The sequence below is a fragment of the Chelonia mydas genome, chromosome 2 (genome assembly GCF_015237465.2).
Source record: "Chelonia mydas isolate rCheMyd1 chromosome 2, rCheMyd1.pri.v2, whole genome shotgun sequence".
Lineage (NCBI taxonomy): Eukaryota > Metazoa > Chordata > Testudines > Cheloniidae > Chelonia > Chelonia mydas.
Genome location: NC_057850.1, coordinates 246,014,736 through 246,036,473, shown reverse-complemented (window position 1 = coordinate 246,036,473; position 21,738 = coordinate 246,014,736). Strand labels below are relative to the sequence as shown.

At 45.5% G+C, this 21,738-nt stretch overlaps 1 protein-coding gene and 1 long non-coding RNA gene across 3 annotated transcripts in view; both read right to left on the bottom strand.

Annotated features, from left to right (window-relative positions):
* XRCC2 (X-ray repair cross complementing 2) overlaps positions 1 to 1,267 on the bottom strand; it is a 33,577-nt gene extending 32,310 nt beyond the window's left edge. For both annotated transcript variants that reach the window (XM_043541568.1, XM_007059422.4), the window contains exon 1: positions 996 to 1,267. In XM_043541568.1, the coding sequence (XP_043397503.1) occupies positions 996 to 1,124 (129 nt within the window). In that variant the 5' untranslated portion in view covers positions 1,125 to 1,267. The remainder of the gene's footprint in view (positions 1 to 995) is intronic.
* A 3,397-nt stretch (positions 1,268 to 4,664) lies between these two features.
* LOC122464360 lies at positions 4,665 to 7,855 on the bottom strand. Its single transcript, XR_006288308.1, has 2 exons — positions 7,680 to 7,855; positions 4,665 to 5,508 (listed from the first exon to the last, which is right to left on the bottom strand). It is a non-coding gene; the product is annotated as an uncharacterized LOC122464360 (long non-coding RNA).
* Positions 7,856 to 21,738: the final 13,883 nt, after the last annotated feature.

Genomic DNA, 21,738 nt, shown 5'->3' with positions numbered 1-21,738 from the left:
GCATCCGCAGGGTCACAAGGTCAGAGAAAGAGGGTGGGTGGTGGGAGGGCAGAGAAAAACTGGATGAAAAATTAAAGAAACATAAGCCTTGTTGCTATGAACAAAACTTTACAGGGCAATTTTAAAATCTTCCAAGTTTTTAAAAAAGTGCTTAAGTGGCTACAATTCATCTCTACCTTCATGACCATTAAGGTGAACAACAGTCTCTCAAGGTTTATTGTGAGGCCTTGTCTACACTATAAAAATAGGTCTGTTTAACTATGTCACTCAAAGGTGTGAAAAATCCAACCCCCTGAGCGATGCAGTTAAGACAACCTAGCCCCCCGCCGGATGTAGCCAGCGCTAGGCTGACGGAAGAATTCTTCTGTCAACCTACCACCTTTTGGCGAGGTGGATTACTGAAGTTCTACAAGTCTAGACAAGTCCCATGCCTGGTTAATATCAGTGCACACGGGGGGGGGGAAATACGGGCCCTGATTCAGCAGTTCACCTTATTCAGCAAAGTGTTTAAACATTTGCTTAATTCTAGGCACATACTTAAGTCCCATTGGCCTCCAGGGGAATTAAGCACATACTTCAACGCTTGCCGGCGCGGCCACGGGCGCATCTTTCCGGCGGGCCGCCAGCCCTTGGGACGCAGCCCCGCCGCCTCCGGGCCAGGATGCCGTCTGCAGCGAGGAGAAACGGACGTGCCAGCGGGCAGAGACGGCGGCCGGGAGCTCCTCGGTTTCCCCCCCCAGAGCCGGCAGCACCCACACCCTAGGCTTCCAACGCGTCCGTGTCCGTGTCCGTGTCCTCCCCGCCCCAGGGGAACCCCTGCCGGCCGGCCATGGTGCTGCGAGGGGCGGCACGACACCACCCCGGAGAGGCCGGCCCGGCCCGGCCCACAGGCCACGCCCGTGCTGCGCTACTCCGAGCCCCGCGTGGGGGCGGTGCGGGGGAGGCCAGGCCCGGGGCGCGGCGCTCCCAGGCAGGGGAAGGGGTCGCTGCCTCACCTGAGTGCCCGACTCCGCCTTCCGGAACCCGTCACTCATAGCGCCGAGGAGGGGGTGGGGACCGGGCCCAGCAGCAGCAGCGCCTCCCGCCCAACCGCCTACTCGTCGCACATGCGCAGTGTACCACATCCCCGCGGGCGCACTTCGCCACCCTAGACGGGCACGACCCACCCTTCGGGGGGGAGGGGGAAGCTGATGCTGCGCATGCGCGGTGTCGCAGTATTTTGTTCTCTTGCGGTTGCGTCTTACGCAATTGGGTCGGTTCCCTGGGCAGCTCAGCACGCGCGAGCTCCAGGGTGGGGTTAAGGTTGTTATGGGGAGGGGTTAGTCACCCACCTTGAGTGGTCATCGCTCTATTTAAATTATCTTCTGTCATCATCAGAGGCCAGTAATGTTAAGGGGGGAGATGTTTAATTTATTATTTGGTGGCCAGAGTGAAATACTTACATGTGCAATAGAAACAGTGGGCCAAAAGCAGCCCTCACAAAATGCGTGCAACTCCCACTGAAGGCAATGACATCAGGCAGGAATTTAGGGTAACATTTTAAAATTTCAGGTTTCAGAGTAGCAGCCGTGTTAGTCTGTATCCGCAAAAAGAAAAGGGGTACTTGTGGCACCTTAGAGACTAACCAATTTATTTGAGCATAAGGTACAGCTCACTTCATCGGATGCATTCAGTGGAAAATACAGAATGCATCCGATGAAGTGAGCTGTAGCGCACGAAAGCTTACGCTCAAATATATTTGTTAGTCTCTAGGGTGGCACAAGTCCTCCTTTAAATTTTAAAATGTGGGACTGTAACACCATACTTATCTGGCATGTTCCATGTGAAGATCTCAGAGCACTTTGCAAACATTACTGACTTAATCCTGACAACATCCTGGAAAAGTATGACTATGATTACTCGACAGGTGAATTCTGAGAAACAAGGGCATTGTCTAATAAAATTAATGGCACACATTGAATGAGACAGGAAGTAGTTCTCCATGTGGCATATAGCTTTTGCCTGTGGAATTCACACCTGCAACAAGTCAGACTCAGTCATTTCTATATCTGATTTTGAAAAGCGTCTGGAAATTTTTACAAGCCATAATATTTGTGTTGGAATTATGTAGGCTAAAATGGGGTATACATATGCTTTAGGGCATAAACTGGTCACTGCAGGGATCTGAAAGGATGTCCAGGGAACTATGTACATTATGGAGATTTTTCTGTGCCTTCACCAGAAGCTATGGGCAGGATACTGTACCTGACTTGAAGGGCCAATTTTATTATCTAGAATGACCCATCTTTTGTGGCTGTGTAGCTCCAGTTGTGAGAGAGGATAGACTGTAGGGAGACATGGGAAGCTCATTTGTAAGACCTCTCCTTACACTGGTGCAAAAAGGGTGGAAATAATAGCAAGATCATTCATCGTATCTACCTTTCAGTGGGTGCCAATTCAGAGTCCAGCGATGATACTTTAAATGCCGGTGCACTCTAAAAAGTACCTAGTTTGAGTTGACGTAATTCTGTTTAAACAGAACTACTTTAACATGGCCTAGGTACCTTTTAGAGCACGCCAGCAGGGTCTACACAGGGCACTTAGAACACAACACTTTAGAACATTCTACAATTTACACCCCTCCAGTCCCGACACAGATTAGTGGGGGTCGCTGAAGGTTAGCAGTACAGGGGGTAGGACCAGCACGGGTGGCGGGCTTTCACTCCCTCTCTCGGTCTCTCCTGGCTGGGGCTTTGAGGCTCAGTGCTGCAGTGAAGGACATGGAGCAGCTGGAGGAGGCCTTGTGGAACAGGGCAGGAGGTGGTTATGAAAGAGAGAGGGAATGCGAAAGAGGGAGAAGACAAAGAAGAGGATCCTGGGAAGGAGGTACAGGCCTGGGACTGGCAAAAGTAATTAAGGGCTGTACATGGTATAGGAGGGCAATTTGCCTAGGGTCAATCCTCCCCTTCTCTGGGTTTGGGGTAGGGTGGTGTCATGGGAGCAAGCAGGCATGTTTTGTTTCTGCTACACCCCCTTTACCCCAAAAGTTCATCATCCACCACTGAGCCAGAGGGCACCGGAGATGCATGAATTAAGATGGATTGGCCTTTAATAATACATGGTGGGACTGCGATCAGGCACAATTGGTTTCATTTTCCCAAAGAAAGGCTCATCTTTCCCAAGTTTGGGAAACCGTTGTAAGGAATAGAACTTCAAGAACTGTGATGACTGTGTGTCATAAATATAAAGGGAAGGGTAAACCCCTTTAAAATCCCTCCTGACCAGAGGAAAAATCCTCTCACCTATAAAGGGTTAAGAAGCTAAAGGTAACCTCGCTGGCATCTAACCAAAATGACCAATGAGGAGACAAGATACTTTCAAAAGCTGGGAGGAGGGAGAAAAACAAAGGGTCTGTGTCTGTCTGTATGATGCTTTTGCTGGGGACAGAACAGGAATGGAGTCTTAGAACTTAGTAAGCAGTCTAGCTAGGTATGTGTTAGATTATGATTTCTTTAAATGGCTGAGAAAATAGCTGTGCTGAATAGAATGAATATTCCTGTCTGTGTGTCTTTTTTGTAACTTAAGGTTTTGCCTAGAGGGATTCTCTGTGTTTTGAATCTAATTACCCTATAAGGTATTTACCATCCTGATTTTACAGAGGTGATTCTTTTTTACTTCTATTAAAAGTCTTCTTGTAAGGAAACAATGCTTTTTCATTGTTCTAAGATCCAAGGGTTTGGGTCTGTGGTTACCTATGCAAATTGGTGAGGATTTTTACCAAACCTTTCCCAGGAAGTGGGGTGCAAGGGTTGGGAGGATTTTGGGGGGAAAGACGTGTCCAAACTATGTTTTTTCAGGAACCCAGATAAAGTTTGGTGGTGGCAGTGGAAGTTTAAGCGACTTGGACCTTGGGGAAGTTTTAACCTAAGCTGGTAAAAGTAAGCTTAGGAGGTTTTCATGCAGGCCCCACATCTGTACCCTAGAGTTCAGAGTGGGGAAGGAACCTTGACACTGTGTCTGGAATGTTCTGTGTGGCAGAGTCCAACATGCTTGTTAGTTGTAAGAAATTGTACTTGGAAATTGGTTGGAGGATGAACCTACGTCGAGAATAGCATGGACCCTACCTACTCACTGCATCAACTGAATGAATTTTGTTATTTTGTTCTTAGTTTAATCACTGCAGTAATTTAAAAAGCCTGATTGTGTTATTTGGATCCAGAGACATAGACTATACTATGAAAACACCACTTGTCTCAAACCCCACCTCTAGCCCACCATACTTCACTAGGGTTCTGTAGGAGCTTTTCTCCTTTCATGTCTGTAAAGTGTCATGCTAACCTATGACATTAAATAAATAAGAATTATAAACAGATGGAATGTTACAATATAGTGTTGACTGGGTACCACAGCTGTGGGGAAGCCAGTTGTCCAAGCCCAAAACAGAATAAAATGTAATGTTAAATTCATCTGTGCTGTGAATCCTATCTTCTATTCCTTGATGCATTCAGCACATAGTGTTTGACTCACTGTAGCAGGTCAGTCTGAAAGCCAGCTGGCCTAGTGGTCAAGCCGTGACTCCACAGTTCTTTTCAGTCTCTCCGCTTTTGAGGAGGGGCCTGCTGGATTGTATACAGCAAGTTTCAGCCCCTACTGTTTGTTTCCTCTTCTCCCCTTGGGGGTCTGCAATGACAGAGGGAGTGGGGGAAGGCTCTACCGGGTCCCAGCCCAGGGCATTCAAGGGGTGTGGCAGTGTCCAGACCACCTGTTGGTTTACCCCAAGTTATACTTCCCCCTGGGTCTTGTCCTAGTGGGCTCCAGCTCCTCCCTTTGGAGCATGGTCACAGTTTTAGTAGTAGCAGTTTAGCCTGCCTGATAGGGTAATGTCCTGTTTTTTGAGGCCTCTCGTGAGTGCCCACCTCTGAAGGGAGGCCACTACTTCCATAGTGGTCTTATCAGAGCCATAGTCACTCTGCCCCTAGCTCCATGCTTTAACATCAATTCTATCCCCTGGCTGCTAGTGCCCTTTTAAACTCTCTCTCTATCCAGAGCATGCCTCACAGCTGCTGAGGGGCAGGGCCTCCCTAGCTTAGTACTGGCCTATGCCTTGCTTTGGGTTAGTGTGGGGTTTGTAAACCTCATCACACACCCTCCCCTTCAGCTCTGGGCAGACGTGCTAAGAGTACCCCCCTCATCTCATGAAAAGAATTGCATTTTATGGTCCTTGCTGGTTTGATATAGCACTTCAACGTAGTATGGCTGGAGAGACAAATACCACTGCATGACTTGGGAGTTGGTGACCTTCATAGACTGTAGAGGTGCATGGTCAGTCACTAGATGAAAGGGGTGACTCCATAGGTAGCAGTGCAGGGCTTCTACAGCCCACTTTACTGCTAGGTCTTCCTTCTCGATCACCAGGTAGGTGACTTCCTTCCAGGGAGACAACTTCCTGCTAAGAGAGAGGACAGGATGTTCCTCTCACCCCATCTCTTATGACAGTATGGCTCCAAGGCTGACATCAGATGCATCTATCTGCAAAATAAAAGACTGTGACAAGGCAAGGTGAAACAAAACAGTTCCTGATTTCTCCTGTTTTAGTAGCTGTGGTTGCCATACTTCATTGTTGACCCAGGCAAGCTGCCTGTAGGCTCACCTCAGCATCAGAGCAATTCGTTGTTCTGCAATGAAATCAACTTGGTTTGAGAGTAGCTCTATACTGAGTTGTGATATATATGGGTTCTTGGCTTGAGTACCCATGGTAGGCCATCAGTAGGGGTGGGGCCATTAACTGGGGACATGGAGGTCATCTCCCTCAGGTCACCATCCCTCCCCAACCCAACCATTCCCTGGGTTCTTCTATTTTTCTGTCCACAGACTGTCTTTTCTTCCTTCAGGGATTTCCCTTGCCCTGCCTCTATCAAGTACTGAAATAACTTCAAGTCCCACCTGATTATTACGGGATAGGCCTGGTTTGTGGCTACCCCCACGCAGGCGGTGTTCACATGGTACTGTGTAATTAACTGCAATCATCTCATGGGGTTGCGGTGAACACCCTCTAGATGCATTGTAGAAATATGGTACTTGAGGGGTCTCCCTTGGCCCTTGCCAAACATTCTCTGACAATTGTCTGACCACATCCTTAGTCTATTAAGCCTGAGACTCTGATATTTTTAACCTGCACTGGGACCACCAGTTTTTTTGGTGCCTTCTTGCAGGCTCTGGATTCCATCACCGGATGTACTCATAATTACAGTCCATGAATGGGCAATCCCATCAGAAGTGGTCCCGTTGTCCCATCTCTACATGAGACATGGTGGTCTCTGCTTGGCTCACTCCTGGGTTGGGTAGCAAGGTTCCTCACATCTCCCCTCCTTGCCCTTCCTCTGGTTGTCTGAGTTGGTTAGGACTGGCCTGTGTCCCCCCTTCAAGAACTACACACTGCCTAAAAAAATACAGTCAGCGTCCCCATTTCTGACAGTCTCCAGTTAGTGTTAGGGATGTAAATATCGGTTTAAAAAGTTAACTGGTTAAATGATTAAAATTATATCATTTAACCAGTTAACCGTTAACCAAGGTAGCTCAGGCGGGCCTGGCACAGCGGGGGCGAGGGCTGGGGTTGCTCTGACTGGCCGGTGCAGCATGGCCAGGGCTAGGGCCTGCTCTGGCCCAGCCGGGACTGGGGCCCGCTCTGGCCTGGCCGGGGCTAGGGTCTGGGGTTCCTCTGGCCGGCCTGCCCAATACGGCCAGGGCTGCTCCGCACAGCCAGTATCCCTTCTGCTGGCCCGGCACGGCTGGGGCTGGGGTTCCTCCTGCCAGTGCGGGGCCTCGGCGGTTAACAGTTAACCATTTAACCTTTTACATCCCTAGTTGATGTTGTTCCATCTTCTGAGTGGGAGAATTTGGAGGAACTGCTCCAACACAATCTTCTCCACCACCCATACTCCTGTTCTTTCCTGGGGTTGGAGCCACTGTTAGCAGTGTTCCTTTAGAGTCTGGGCCACGGGCCTGGGTCAAACTGCAGCTGAAAATCTCTCTTGCTGAACCTCTGGGGGTGGGTCTTGTTTTAAATGCCAAGTGTCTCGGGTGGCTACTTTTTAGTAGGGAATAGTCCTGCACAGCTGTCATGTGGAAGCTTCAGTATATGGCCTGGGCCATCCCTGTCTGGTACGGGGTGACCAGGATTGCCCAACTCTCCACTAGCCAAAAGGCCGCCATGGCTACCCTCTCAAATGTGACTAGGAATGTTTCAGGCTCATCATCTGGTTCTTTTTTTTGGTAGTTTCAAGGGGAGGTTTGAAGCTGAGTTGGGGTTAACTGCTCCCATCAGTGAGTTAGATGGCATGTTTTGGGGCTGTACCAGCAGCACCACCTGTTGTACCAGCTGTTGCTCCCTGTGTTGAGTGGCCAACTCCCTAATAAGCTGCTGCTGCTGTAGCTGCAGCAATTGGCAAAAGAACAACAGCAACAGGTTCTGCAGCAACTGGGTCTGTTGCTGATTCTCCAAAACCCATTTTAGCAATGTCAAGATCCATCTCCAGGGCTCCCCTCCCACTCCTTTTAAAAAAAAAAATACACCTCAGGCCATCAAAGCCATGTCATGGGCGACTCGTGGGCGCAGAGTGAGCTGCTCAGTAGCAGGGCCAACAGTCAGAGATCAATCAGGGCCAGGCCAGGTCAAAACAACAAAAGTCAGAGTCCATTACCAAATAGAGTAACCAGCAAGAATTGGGATTGCGCCACACCAGGATCTTTCACCAGGCAGCAATGATCTTAAGCCGAAGACAATAAACCAGGATCAGGGTCAGCAGTCTGGGATGAGGACAAGTTGCAGTGAGGCAGGATCTAAAGCAGAACCAAATGGAGGTCTGTACTCTTCAGCAAGCTCCCAGAAATGTCTTCATGGTTTATATGGGGAGTGCCAGCCAACCAGGGAATTGTGGATGGCTATTGCTTATGCCCTTTAGGGCAGGACTTCCTGCAGGCCTCACCCTCTCAGTATGTCTTGGTGGCAACCCAGCCTGGGCCCCTGGTGGTGATGAGGAAGCAGTGCCTCCTACAGACACCAGTTCTAGGCCCATGTGTTCTTACACAGGCTCCCTTTAGTTACTTAGTTGTTGCCTGCAGTCTCCACAAATTTTTGTAGTGGGTCAGTGTGAAAGCCAGCTGGCCTAGTAGTCAGGCTGTAGCTCCAGAGTTCTTTTCAGTCTCTCTGGTCTGGAGGTCCAGGGGGTGTGGGAGCATTGCTGGGTTGTATACAGCAAGCCTCAGCCCCTCCTGTATGTTTCCTCTTGGGGCTCCGGCACAACAGGGTGGGGGGAACTCTCTACTGGGTTCCAACCCAGGGCCCTAAAGCGGTGCTACAGTGTCCAGAGCACCCATTGGTCTTCCCCAAGTTATATTCTCCCTGGGTCTCTTCCTACCAGGCTGGAGCTCCTCCCTTTGGGGCATGGTCACAGTCTTAGTACAAGCAGTTTAGTCTGCCTGGGGGTGAAACATCCTGCTCTTCAGGGCCTCTTGTGGGTTCCCACCATCGAAGGGGGAAGGGATTGTAGATCACCGCTTCTGGCGTGGTCCTACCAGTGCCCTGATCACTTTGCCCACAGCACCAGGCCTCAGCTTCACTTCCAAGTGCAGCCTGTATCTCCCTGGGGCTGCCAGTGCCATTTTAAACTGTCCCTCCACCGGGAGCATGCCTCTCATCTGCTGAGGTGCAGAGCTTCCCTAACCCAGTATTGCTCCATGCCTTAGTCTGGTTTAGTGTGGGGTTGGTAAACTCCATCACACTCACACCCACGCAATTTTTTTTAAAGTCAGTCTGTCTAACCAAAAGAAGGTTGAGAGGAGATATGATTGCTCTCTATAAATATATCAGAGGGATAAATACCGGAGAGGGAGAGGAATTATTTAAGCTCAGTACCAATGTGGACACAAGAACAAATGGATATAAACTGGCCATCGGGAAGTTTAGACTTGAAATTAGACAAACGGTTTCTAACCATCAGAGGAGTGAAGTGCTGGAATAGCATTCCAAGGGAAGCAGTGGGGGCAAAAGACCTATCTGGCTTCAAGATTAAACTCGATAAGTTTATGGAGGAGATGGTATGATGGGATAAAAATCAATTCGTTGCCAAAATCATGTTAACTATTCGTGGTAAATAGGCCCAATGGCCTGTGATGGGATGTTAGATGGGGTGGGATCTGAGTTACTACAGAGAATTCTTTCCTGGGTATCTGGCTGGTGAATCTTGTCCACATGCTCAGGGTTCAGCTGATCACCATATTTGGGGCCGGGAAGGAATTTCCCTCCAGGGCAGATTGGAAGAAGCCCTGGGGGTTTTTCGCCTTGCTCTGTAGCATGCGGCATGGATCACTTGCTGGAGGATTCTCTGCACCTTGAACTCTTTAAATCATGATTTGAGGACTTCAATAGCTCAGACATAGGTGAGAGGTTTATTGCAGGAGTGGGTGGGTGAGATTCTGTGGCCTACATTGTGCAGGAGGTCAGACTAGATGATCAGACTAGCAAAATTCATTGTTACCTTGATATTGCTTCTACCTTGGGGGGAAAAAACCTTCATTCATATTTTTATCATTTAATTATCAATATCATTATCTTTTCTTTGGGTGCAGATGTGACAATCTGATAATGACAATGATGCAAGCATCAAACCTTAATGCAAATAGTTATTGCCCAAATATTTCTGTAACCCTTCTGCCCATCAGAGTTGGCAGCAACAAGGGCCAGGTTCAGTATCTAAGGGTTTCATTCCAACAACACTATGCAAAAATCGGCTCGAGCCCCCACCCAGTGACCTAGGACAAATATATACCACCCCTGCCAGGCGCCTCCAAGAGGCAATACTTCCCCTCTTGCAAGCACAGAGTCTGAGTGTAGCTTTGAGCAGGGGGTTGGACTAGATGACTTCCTGAGGTCCCTTCCAACCGTGATATTCTATGAAAAGCCTTTTAATAACTGAGAGAAACAATGTGGCATTATGTTGGGGAAACACCACCAAGAGGATTCATAACACAACCTATGAGCAAAAAAACCCCACCCCTAGCAAACTGGGGCATGACCTTTCCCTTTGGTTCTTGAGTCCAGCAACCCAAAGTCACCCAAAGTCCCAAAAGTCCAACAACCCAAAAGTCTCTGTCCCTGGTCAGTGCAGTACCAGAGTTCGAAAGTTTATCTGCAGAGCTTTACCTCCAAACCTAGGTGGAGATGGGGGAGTTATGGGGCACCTTACATGGTCCAAAGCCGATTGCCCCAACCTCTTCATAGGGCTCCGCTCCACTCCACTCGCCAGCCTACAAATTGCTCCGCTCTGCCAGCCACCCCTATGAGCTGCTCCAGCCATCCCACAAACTGCTCTGCTCCAAGAGCCACTCTGCCAGCCGTCCCACAAACTGCTCTGCAATATATCTTCAGGCTCCCCCACTACTTAACACTCAGTGATTTCAGCTTGTAGTAGGGGAGCCTCAGTACTGGTGCACCATTGGCCCAAAGTGAATTCAGCTTAGTAGCCTGTAACTAGACTCCTAATGGAATCAAAATTGGCTCTAATATTCCACAGTAGAAAAAGGAGAAAATGCAATTAGCATGTACAGCCCTCACCAGGGGCCCCATACCACCAGACATTACTGACCATCCTCAACCTCTCTCTCCATTGACTGAGTTTTGGAACCCATGTCCCTTGCCTAGCGAGTGCTACTTAGTTGATGGCAAGTCCCTCCATCATAACAAAAGGCCAAGTATAGTTCCACTGTCCTTGATTCACATAATCAAGATAATAACAATTTATTCTTCCTGCCCCAACAACAGAGAAACTGGGGATCCCACAGCAGCCAAAGTGACCATTTGGGCAGCTATGGGCTCATGCTCAGCGGGGTGGGTGTGCCTATGCAAATGAGATCAGCCCCTACAGTTCTTTTCCACAACATGCCACAACTCACCACCAGATGTCAGGGTGGAGCTCATCCTGACTCTGCTTAAATCTCATCATCATCCTAAATTGCTACCATCTGAACTTCAGCAGTCAACTTCACTAACTCCTTATCCAGTTCAACACTCTGCTGTTTTTCAAAGCGCTCCATTGACTCTTCATCCACTGACTGACCTCTCTGATCTTAAATCTGCTTGTACAGTACATCTCTGCCAACTCTCTTTGCTCCCTCAGGGTGAAATCTTGGCCCCTGTGAAGTAAATAGCAAAGCTCCCATTGACTTCAATGGAGCCAAGGTTTCACCCTCAATTTTTGTTCCTTTTCTTTAGTTTTATTTGCATTCCTCCATATTTCTCAAGTAGTAGCCCAGAGAGATTATACTGCATGAGTGGAGGAGGCTATTCACACTTCCATTTCTCTCTTTTTTACAAAATAGAATCCTCCTTTAGTGCAGAAGGGCCAGACAGAAGAATATAGTGTCCAGGGACCTTGCACACCAGCAGTTCCATTTATAGAGGTAGGAAATTAGGCTGCCTCTGCTTGGCATGTGAGCAGCCTGAGGGTGCCCCTTGAGCCATCAGCACTGTCTATGTAACAGCATCAGCACTGCTTGCATAGTAGTTACAGCTGCAAAAGATGCCAAAGCAATAGCTTTTCTGCAGGGAGAGCAGATGCTATGGGCATGCATCTCTTTCTTTCTGAACTTATTTACTGGAGTATCTCCCTCCCACTCAATGCGGATTTTACAGGTTTGGAAAACAGAGTGAGCATCCTGCATGGTGAGTTTCTGTGTTTCCCATTGCCCATGTTTAAGATACTCACTGTACTGGATCAGTGCTTGCGAAGAAAGTGTTTAAAGTTGAATTGCAGCCCTAGGCAAAATGAGTTTGCTGGTTTCTGCTCTTTCCCTACTGAAGATTATATGTCAGTCACAACTAGTTTAATCCAACAGAAGGATGCTAGTTCGTTTGGGTCATGTGGTTAGTACAGATCCTGGGGAGGAAAAGGCCAGCACAGCTCTCTGAGTGCTCTAGAGACATCAGAATTTAATCTTCAGTACAGCAAAAGTTCTTTTCTTCAAATAAAGCTTAATTTTAAATCAACAATTGATCATTGAAGAATTATTACAGTTCTGTTCCAAATTTTACGTTTTCACATAAATTCCTTGAACAAAGATATAGTCTAAGTATTTAAAAGCAAGAAACAAAAGCATTAAGGAAGCAAAAACACACTAAGAATCTAATAATATGGATATATGGGATTATATATCTAATAATATGGGTATAAAGACATCTGTGAAAGGCTCAGTCAATAAAAGACATCAACCCTCAGAAGTTAAGTAACAGCTAAGTTAGAAACTGTAATTAAAGTGAGGTAAGTAAGAGCTACCCGTCTTCAATGTTCATTCTGCCAATGAGTTTGTTCTAACAGGAGTTTCGTTATGTGTATTGTCACTTAATGTTCGTCTGGTGGAACTGTATGGGTGACATTTGTTTGGCACTGGTTTGGGCTTGAATTGTCCTGCTTGGAGAAGATTCTCCATTCATAGTGTTGAATTGAACTCTTAATAAAGTCAGTTGTTATTTTTCTAATTAACCCCTAGATTATTAAATACATTTACTCCAAACATGACAAATTGAAAGCCCCAAATTCATTAGGCAGCAGAACTACCCTGAGAGACACAATAGAAAAGTTTAATTTCCTCTGTGTGTGTAATCTACCCATCTATCAGAAAACACCAGGCTTTCCAAGTAAAGCCTATCTCAAAGCAGTAAGTAAGATGCAATAAGAATGAATAAAAAAAGGAAGCCTTCAGGCAGATACTGAATCCACCTGTGGCAGCATGAACAGGGAACTACTACTCATTTCTTGGTGCACCTCTTCTGCTTCCAGTCTCATGTGGCAATTCTCTGCCCCAGTGTTCCAAAAATTCTGTTGATCACTGATGTGATCTGTCAATGGGTTTCATTAGCTCTTTCCTGAGCAGGATCTTTCCTGACACTTTTCACCTTTCAGGAGAGCTGCATTTTTCCATTCATGACAGACTCAATTACACTGATGCAACCTCATGGATTTTAGCAATAGTATGATGAGTTCGCTGTATAAAATGGAAAATATCAACCAAAAAGAAAATGTAGTCCATTGATAGCCATGCCACTTCTAGTGAAAAGGATCTGAGGCCTTGAGTGAGTTCTGTCATTTGCTATGTGAAGGTTTCATAGTTGGACTCTTGACACTTTTCTATTTCATTGCTAATAATATTCTTAATACTGCAGATCATGGAGTTACATCACGGTGAATCAGGCCTATGTGCCAATTCATACTTTGAAAACATTTCCTGTTCCTAAAGGCCAGTTTTCACCATTTTGCATTACTGAATTGGAATGATCCTTTTGTTGTTCATGCCAGGCTATCACCTTTACTCCTCTTCTCTCCTCCTTTAGAGCAGCTCTGCCCCACCTCATGGTGGAACAGATAGGTGCTCCTTGCCACAGTGATTAACTAGTATGGGAGAATATTGGTTTTGTGAAAATTACATGAGGTTATGTTAGAAGAATGATTTTTGTTACTGCTACAAAAGTTGCCTTTATTTGGGTCATAATCTGGTTTAATGGACTTATTTTAGGGTCCTTATGTAAGATTCTCAGCAGTCAAGAGTGAGTGAATGCTTTTATCAAAAAATAGCAACTGTGAAAAAACAGGACAGGGGTGGGGGGTAATAGGTGCCTATATAAGAAAAAGTCCCAAAAAATGGGACTGTCCCTTTAAAAACAGGATGGATGGTCACCCTAGCTCTGTCAAATTTCATTTTGGACCTGATCCAAATCCCTCTGAAATCACTGGGCAGGCCTGTATCCCTCCATAGCTGTTCTGATACTCATGAAGGGCCTGATCCTACACCCACTGAAGTCAATGGCACAGGATCATGCCTTAATTAAAGGCACTTCTGAAAGTGTCCTTCAGTCCTCTGCTATGGCTGCCCTGCTATTCAGTGAAGTGGAAATGATCTTCCTAAAGTCCACCTGTTGTGCCCCACACCACCCTACTGGAATGTATGCTACATAGTCACAGCTTATGCCCCTTATAAAAAGCAACTTTTGTAAATGTAACAAAAGAGCTATTCATCCAGCATGATCTTCTCAAGCAATTGGCACAAGCTCTCCTGCAGATTTACATTTCACTGTTCCACAAGGAAGGTAATCAGAGATGCATCCATGTAGCTGAGGGTGAGATTGGGTGTTACACAGATGTAGCAGAATAGAATTTGCCCCTGATTGTCCTTTGAAAATAGTGAGAAATACAGTCAAATAATACTGAGAAATAATGTCCAATGTTCATATCTAACCACTGAATAAAAACAAGAAGAATAACTGATTAATCCAGGCCATTTGCTCCCTTAAAGGGAAGAAAACTGACTAGGGAATCCCCATTTCTACCCTTTTTACACAAATTTAGCATTAACATTTCTGTTTTTTGTATTCCCCATAGACCTCCTGTCAGAATAAAATATACATCTATTTCTTTTCTTTTTGATCTTAACATTTGTAAGTAATAAATAATTGATTGCTGAAGGAATTCTGGGAATATATTCATCTTAAATTGAGTACTAAACTATTTGCAAATGTACTTAGGCAGCAGCCCAAAAGATACATCAAAAGGATGTCAATTGGATATTGGGAAGTGAAGTGTCACCATGTGTTAGAATTAGGAGGCATGAAATATAATAGGATAATAGCTGTCAGATCTACTACCAGTAAAAATAGGAAAAGGTCTATTTCTATAGAGGGATATTAACTTTTATTCAAGCTAGACCACACTTTCCATCCAGTGATAGCACTCTGGATTGCACTAAGGGAATCTGTTGCTTTTATTTTTCATCAAGCAACTGTTTTGTCTAGCAGCTGGGGACTGAACACTACAGTGAATTTAACCAACTAACTAAGTCTCTCATCCAGTAGCTGGACTTGTTCTATGGCTCAAATTTGGACTTGGCATAAGTCTGTGCAACCTCTGTTCCCACAGCCAAGGATCAAATCACTTCCCTTCTGGTCCACAGGGACCAGTTAGGTGAGCCACAAGGTGAGTTTCATTATAGCTTAGCCAGTAGGAACTCTGTTAGGTTTGCCTTATCTAGAAGTCTATGGCCCTGCCTCTAGGGTCCAGACAGACTGCACTTGGTGCAGGACCAGAAGTGCAGTGCAAAGGGGCTCTATCCCACCTTTGCAGGGCTGGGCTGTGGGGAACTAAGCCAATCCCTGGCATAAATTACAGAAGCTTCAAGGATCCCCTAAATTATGGCTACCTACAAAAGCCCCCATGGGGCAGTTACAGGAGGTGGGGATTGCTGGAGAACAGCATGCTCTGGCCACACTCCTCCTCCGGCAACCTATGCCAGTTCCCCAACACCAGCAGAGTAAAGCTGGTTGGGAATTTTTTTGACAAAAAGTTTTTTTTTTTTAAAATGCTGATTTGTCGAAACTGAAACTGTTCACTGGAAAGAGTCAGTTTCAATACATTTCTCGGTTCATACATTTTTTGGAAAGGTTTTGAAATTGTCAAACTGTCCTGTTTTGACATTTTTAAAAGAAAAAAAATCCAGTTTTTTTTCTTTGAAACAACTTTTTGCTTAGAAACTTAAGCTAATTATAGTGGAACAAATTAAAAATATCAAGCTTAAAACAAAACATTTTGAAAATGTCAAAACAAAAACTTATTGATTGAACCAAACCAGTTTTTCTTGTGTTGTCAAGTTGCAAAAATTTGAGATTTTGACTTTTTGTCCTGCTTTAGGCTGGTAAAGCTTGGATGGTGTGATAGAGTGTACAGACCCCACACTGGTACCGAAGGGGTTAAAGGACAATATTGAGTCAATAGCCCCGCCCCTCCAGACCTGCAGTGTATGCTCCAACTGGAGAGAAAACTTAAAAGGGAGCAACTCAGCGCAGAATATGGGGTTCAGGAGGAAGGCAGACCTACCCTGAAGGCTCCTGAACAAGGGTGCCGAAGAAGTCTTCCTGTGTGAGGAACAGAACTGAATGCTGAGCCCGCTGGGGCTGAAGGTTTAGTTGTCTTTTTTCTTTTGTTACTTTATATAGGACTTGAAGCCATGGGGAGAGAGAGAGGGTAGAAAGTGACCAAGGGAAGGTAACTCCAACGGCACCCCAAGGTACCAGACACTGTCAACCCTCACAAAGCACTGACTCAGAGCCTGCTGGGGTGAAGCTAAGCCCATCTTTGGGTGAGGAACTGGAGTGAAAGGCCCTCCCACTGAGAGATGGTACTGGGTGCATTACCCACTAGACTGCCTGGCCCTCCAAGGGCTCCATTATAAATGGGAAGATTGTTTCCTGCCCTACTTTAGCAAAGAGATGGTGTAGCCCTCCAAGAATTCTATTAAGGTAGAGAAGCACAAAGCAGCCTTCTTAGGGCTTGTCTATGCTTGAAAAGCTACAGCAGCACAGCTGCAGTGCTTCTATGTAGACCCTACCTACACCAATGGAAGAGGTTCTCTTGTCAGTGTAGGTAATCCACCTCCCGAGAGGTGGTAGCTAGCTCAATGGAAGAATTCTACTGTTGACCTAGCACTGTCCACACTGGGGCTTAGGTCGGCTTAACGACATCACGCAGGAGTACGGATTTTTCACTCCCCTGAGTGATGCAACTGAGTCGACTTAGCTTTTTAGTGTAGACCAGGCTTTATGATCTGACTATGTTTGCATATCCTGTAGTGAAACAAAAGTCAATTTAGCGTGGTTAATCTTTTAAAGTTCACCTCACAATAATAAAGAGTTATATGTGCTAAGAAAGAGGTTAGTTTTACTGGAAGAAAGGTATTAATAAATCTGACATGCCCATTCAATAGGGACAATCCATAGCCTGAGCCTGCTCCTGCTCTGATCATTGTTGAGAATTTTACCATTATTTCACTGGGGACAGTTTCAGACCCGTCATGTATGAAGGAAATGCAGGAGGTATGTAGGCAAATTCATCCTTGATGTAAATCCACTGAAGTCAATGCGGTTGCACCAAAAATGAGTTTGGCATAATACATCAGCCTGTAGTAAAGCATTTGATACATTCCTTCACAAAGTCTTGGATATGAGCACTAGCTTGGATATGTCAAACAAAGACCCTCCACCAGAGTAGACAGCATCATGGAATGGGCCATAATACCCCTGAGAGAACCTGCTTCAATACACACACAAAAACCACTCTGATTTCACACTCTTTGTTGTCACCTACCCACCTTGCATTGTTTAATGATACTCCACATGAATTCCAATTACAATCCATACTTGAAGTATGAAATAAATCTTTCCTGAATCTCCTCTTCTGCCCTTTAAACAAACCCTCCAACCTTGCCATGTTCATCATCAGAAGCAAACTCCCTGCAGACCAGGACACAGCAACTCAAAGCAGCACCAGACCTTGCCATAAAAAAAGATGCAAATGCTGCAGACATCTCTCTACTATGATGATCAACATCCTCCAGAACACATCTTTCAAGATCCATGAGTCCTACACATGCCTATTACAACATGTAGTCCAGCTCATCCGGTGTACTAAATGCCCTAATAACAACTATGTGGGTGAAATGAGACAATCACTATGCTCTCAAATGAACTCACATAGAAAAATGATAAAAGGCAAAGACACCATATCACCTGTGTGTGAACATTTTTGACAAAACAATCATTTCATACCTGACCACCCAGTCCTTGCCCTTACAGGAAACCAGCACAACACCTTCAAAAGATGAGCATGACAGCTTAAATTCATAACTTTGTTAGGTACTAAAAATCATGGACTCAATAAAGACACTGGATTTATGGCTCATTACTATGGCTTTGTCTACACTGGTGTAAGCAGAGTTAGGATGAGCTCCACCCTGACATCTGGCGGTGAGGTGTGGCAAGTCATGGAAAAGAACTTCAGGGGCCAATCTCATTTGCATAGGCACACCCAACCTGCCTAGAATGAGGCCATAGCTGCCCAAATGGTCACTTTGGCTGCTGTGGGATCCCCAGTGTCTCTGTTATTGGGGCAGGAAGAATAAATTGTTATTACCCTGATTATGGGAATCAAGGACAGAGGAACTGTACTTGGCCTTTTGTTATGATGGAGGGACTCGCCATCAACTAAGTAGCACTCGCTAGGCAAGGGACTTGGGTTCCAAAACCTCTGTGAATGAAGAGAGGTTGGGGACAGGTATTAATATTTGGTAGTATGGGCTCCCTGGTGAGGGCTGCTCATGCTAATTGCACTTTTTCTCTCTCCACTGTGGAATATCAGAGCTAATTTTGATTCTATTAGGAGTCTAGTTACAGGTTGCTGAGCTGAATTCACTTTGGGCTAATGGTGTACCCCTGAGGCTCCCCTACTACAAGCTGAAATCATAAAAGAGCTAAACTTACTAAGAGCTGAAATCACTGAGTGTTGTGTTAAGTAGTGGGGGAGCCTGAAGATATATGGTGGAGTAGTTTGCGGGACGGCGAGCAGAGCGGCTTGTGGAGCAAAGCAGTTTGTGGGATGGCAATCAGAGCAGAGCAGTCTGGTGGATGCCTAGAGCGGCTCATGGAGCGGCTGGCAGAGCGGAGCCCATGGAGAGGTGGGGCCATCAGCTTTGGACCACGTAAGGTGCCCCTTAACCCCCCCTCTCCCAATCTCCACCCAGGTTGGGAGGTAAAACTCTGCAGATAAACTTTCGAACTGTGGGCCTGCCCTGACCAGGGACAGAAACTTTTGGGTCGTTGGACTTTTGGGATTTTGGGTTGCTGGACTCAAGAACCAAAGGGAAAGGACACGCCCCAATTTGCTTGGGGTGGGTTTTTTGCTCATGGGTTGTGTTATGAATCCTGTTGGTGGTGTTTCCCCAACATAATGCCACATTGTTTCTCTGTTATTAAAAGGCTTTTTGCTACACTCAGACTCTGTGCTTGCGAGAGGGGAAGTATTGCCTCTTGGAGGCACCCAGCGGGGGTGGTATATATTTGTCCCAGGTCACTGGGTGGGGGCTTGAGCCGGTTTTTCATTGTGTTATTGGAATGGAACCCCTAGATACTGAACCCGGCCTTTGTTGCTGCCAACTCTGACAGGCAAAAGGGTTACACTGGTAATTGAATGACAAAACTTTTGTCTTTCAGAGGTGTTAAAAAAAACACCCCCCCCCCCCCCCGAAAGACAAGTTTTGCTGATGACAAGTGCTGGTGTGAGCAGCACTTTAGGAGAGCTCTCCTGCCGACAAAGCTAACCCTGCTTGTTGGGGGTGGAAGTTTTTTGTCGGCAGGAGAGCGGACAAACAGCGGCTCCACAGCATGACTTTTAGCGGTAGGGCTGTAGCGACACAGCCATGTCGCTAAAAGCTGTGTCGTATATAGCCTACAATCTATAACCCACTAACCCTCCTTTGTCCTACAACTGCAGGGGTGTTAACTGTCCACTTCACCTTGAATTGTCTCTTACAACATGTTAACTCCTTATGCTAAAACAATCTGTTCCACATTGTATTTAGCTGTGGCACCCTGAGTACCTGAAGAAGAGCTCTCTGAGCTCGAAAACTTGTCTTTCACCAATAGAAGCTGGTTCAATAGAATATATTAATTACCTCATCCACCTTCTCTCTTTAATATCCTGGGACCAACATAGCTACAGCAACACTGCATACAACTGAAGTCAGTGAAAGTTTTGCTTAATTTAAGGGCTACAGATTTTAGCTCTGAGTTATTTAGCTCCTACAAAAATAGGAGCTATTTAAAAAAAATTATCTGCAAAGGAGTTTTAAGTTTTAACTATAACACAAAACTCAAGCTTTATAATCTGGAGGATTTTTCTTTTTATTATTTATTTACAGAAGTGGCTACAAAGAACTAAATGCTTTCCAGACTTTCAACAGACAAGGGGACAGAGGAACACAAACAGGGCAACTTGATTTCATTGTAAGTAGTGCCGCATATGTCTTTAAAAAGGACGTAAAACTGGATGAAATGGTAACAATTTTGAATCAATAAACATTGATGGTGTTCCTTCAAGGTAAATTTTTGTTGATTATTTATCTGAATCTTCAGTATTTTCTTCTCTCACTCTCTCTTGACAGCATGTAGTACTGAAGATGAATAGGATTTCACATTGCACAATCTAAGTCATTCAGCCAACAATTTGATCTAAACCATTAATTTCAAGAATTCACTCTTGGGTGTGTGCGCCTTGGCCTTTGCAAAGAAAGATGTGCCCCTTGCCGTGACAACCCCTCCATTATTTGATGACATACCTCTCTTATTTGTATATTGAGGTTTGCATGCTGCACTCTGCATGTGGGTGTTCTTCAAGGCAGGTGACTGCTACATGCTCCCTTCTTCATAAAGAGTTATTTTACTTCATTCCTGTGGTAGGATGCACTTTCCCACTGGCATGTTGGACTCTCGATGGCATCGGTGGCTTGGCCCAGAAAACCTTTGCTGGGTGATTATTATAACACTGCCTTCACAGTAACAGCCACATGGTGACCACAGTACAAAAAATAGATTTCTTTGATTTTTCCCCCATAGGTTATCCAATCCCTTCCAGTTAAACAAACAGGTGTATCAGGCCTAGCCTGCATTGAGAAGATTGCTAATGTTCTCCAGCTGTGAGTTTACTTTTTTTTTTCCTGTAGGATGAAAGTAATGACAATGTAGATTCTAAATATATCTGAGTTGTTCTCAGGTTCTGTGATTGTGCTGTAGGCTGTGTGAAATCTGTATTCTGTGACATGCCTGCCTGCAATCTTGCTTTAAGTGAGAATCTGTCTAATGCCTTAAGACAAAATCAGACACACACAAAGACCCAAAGGGAAATATACTGTAGTAACAGGCTGGCAGTGTTTGCCTGAAACCCCTATTCTGTTAGCAGGAGATGAGCCTGCTGGGAAATGTTTAGTATATTGCTTGTTCACCATTACAGAGGGTGGAGTTGGGGCGGGGACTTTGGGGAAGGGGTTGGAATGGGGGCAGGAGCGGGTGGGACGGGGTGGAGTTGGGGCGGGGCAGGGGGCAGAGCGGGGTTCAGCACCCACCGGCGCCAGAAGAAGTTGGTGTCTATGGGCATTGTGATGCTGAATCCATTTTGTGGATCTAGGCCTTGGCCTCTGTGTACTTTATTTGCACTCTGTAAAATGGGGATAATGCTACTTTTTTAGCACACGGGGTGCTGGGAGGATAAATACATTAAAGATCATGAGACACTCAGATACTACGGTAATGGGGTCCATGTAAGTACCAAAGACAGACAGACATTTGTTATTTATTTTAATATTAAATTTAATTTATTTTATGTTGCCCCTATTTTTCCCATTTTCAATATGGGCAAATATTTGAATGGACAAATCATAACTACATCTCAGGTGGTGTCAAGGGGAAGGTGGGGATGAATGGAGTGATTCACACCTCCTTTAGAGTTAGGCTCTCTGCAGATTAAGGAAGACACTGTTTTCAAGGTTTCCTTCACAAACATGAGGGATTAGATTGTGGAGCACTATTTAGCAGCAAGAGATTAATTTTGTGGCAAATTCTATGGGTGCAGAATCACAGACTACACTGCACCCTGAGTATATGATACAAAATTGCTTGCTCCATTCTTTTATTTCTGTAATTCAGCAATGTCAGATGCATTTGAAATTATAGCTGTTAAAAGATTTCTGCGTTACACAGCTAAGAGATGAAAAGATGAGCATGGGAGGCATATTCATAGCTTTCTGCTGGACTGGCCCAGGTTACATGAGGATTTGCCTCTCTATATGACCATAAATGTTGATGACAGCTACCCTCAGCTAGAACAAGGAGAG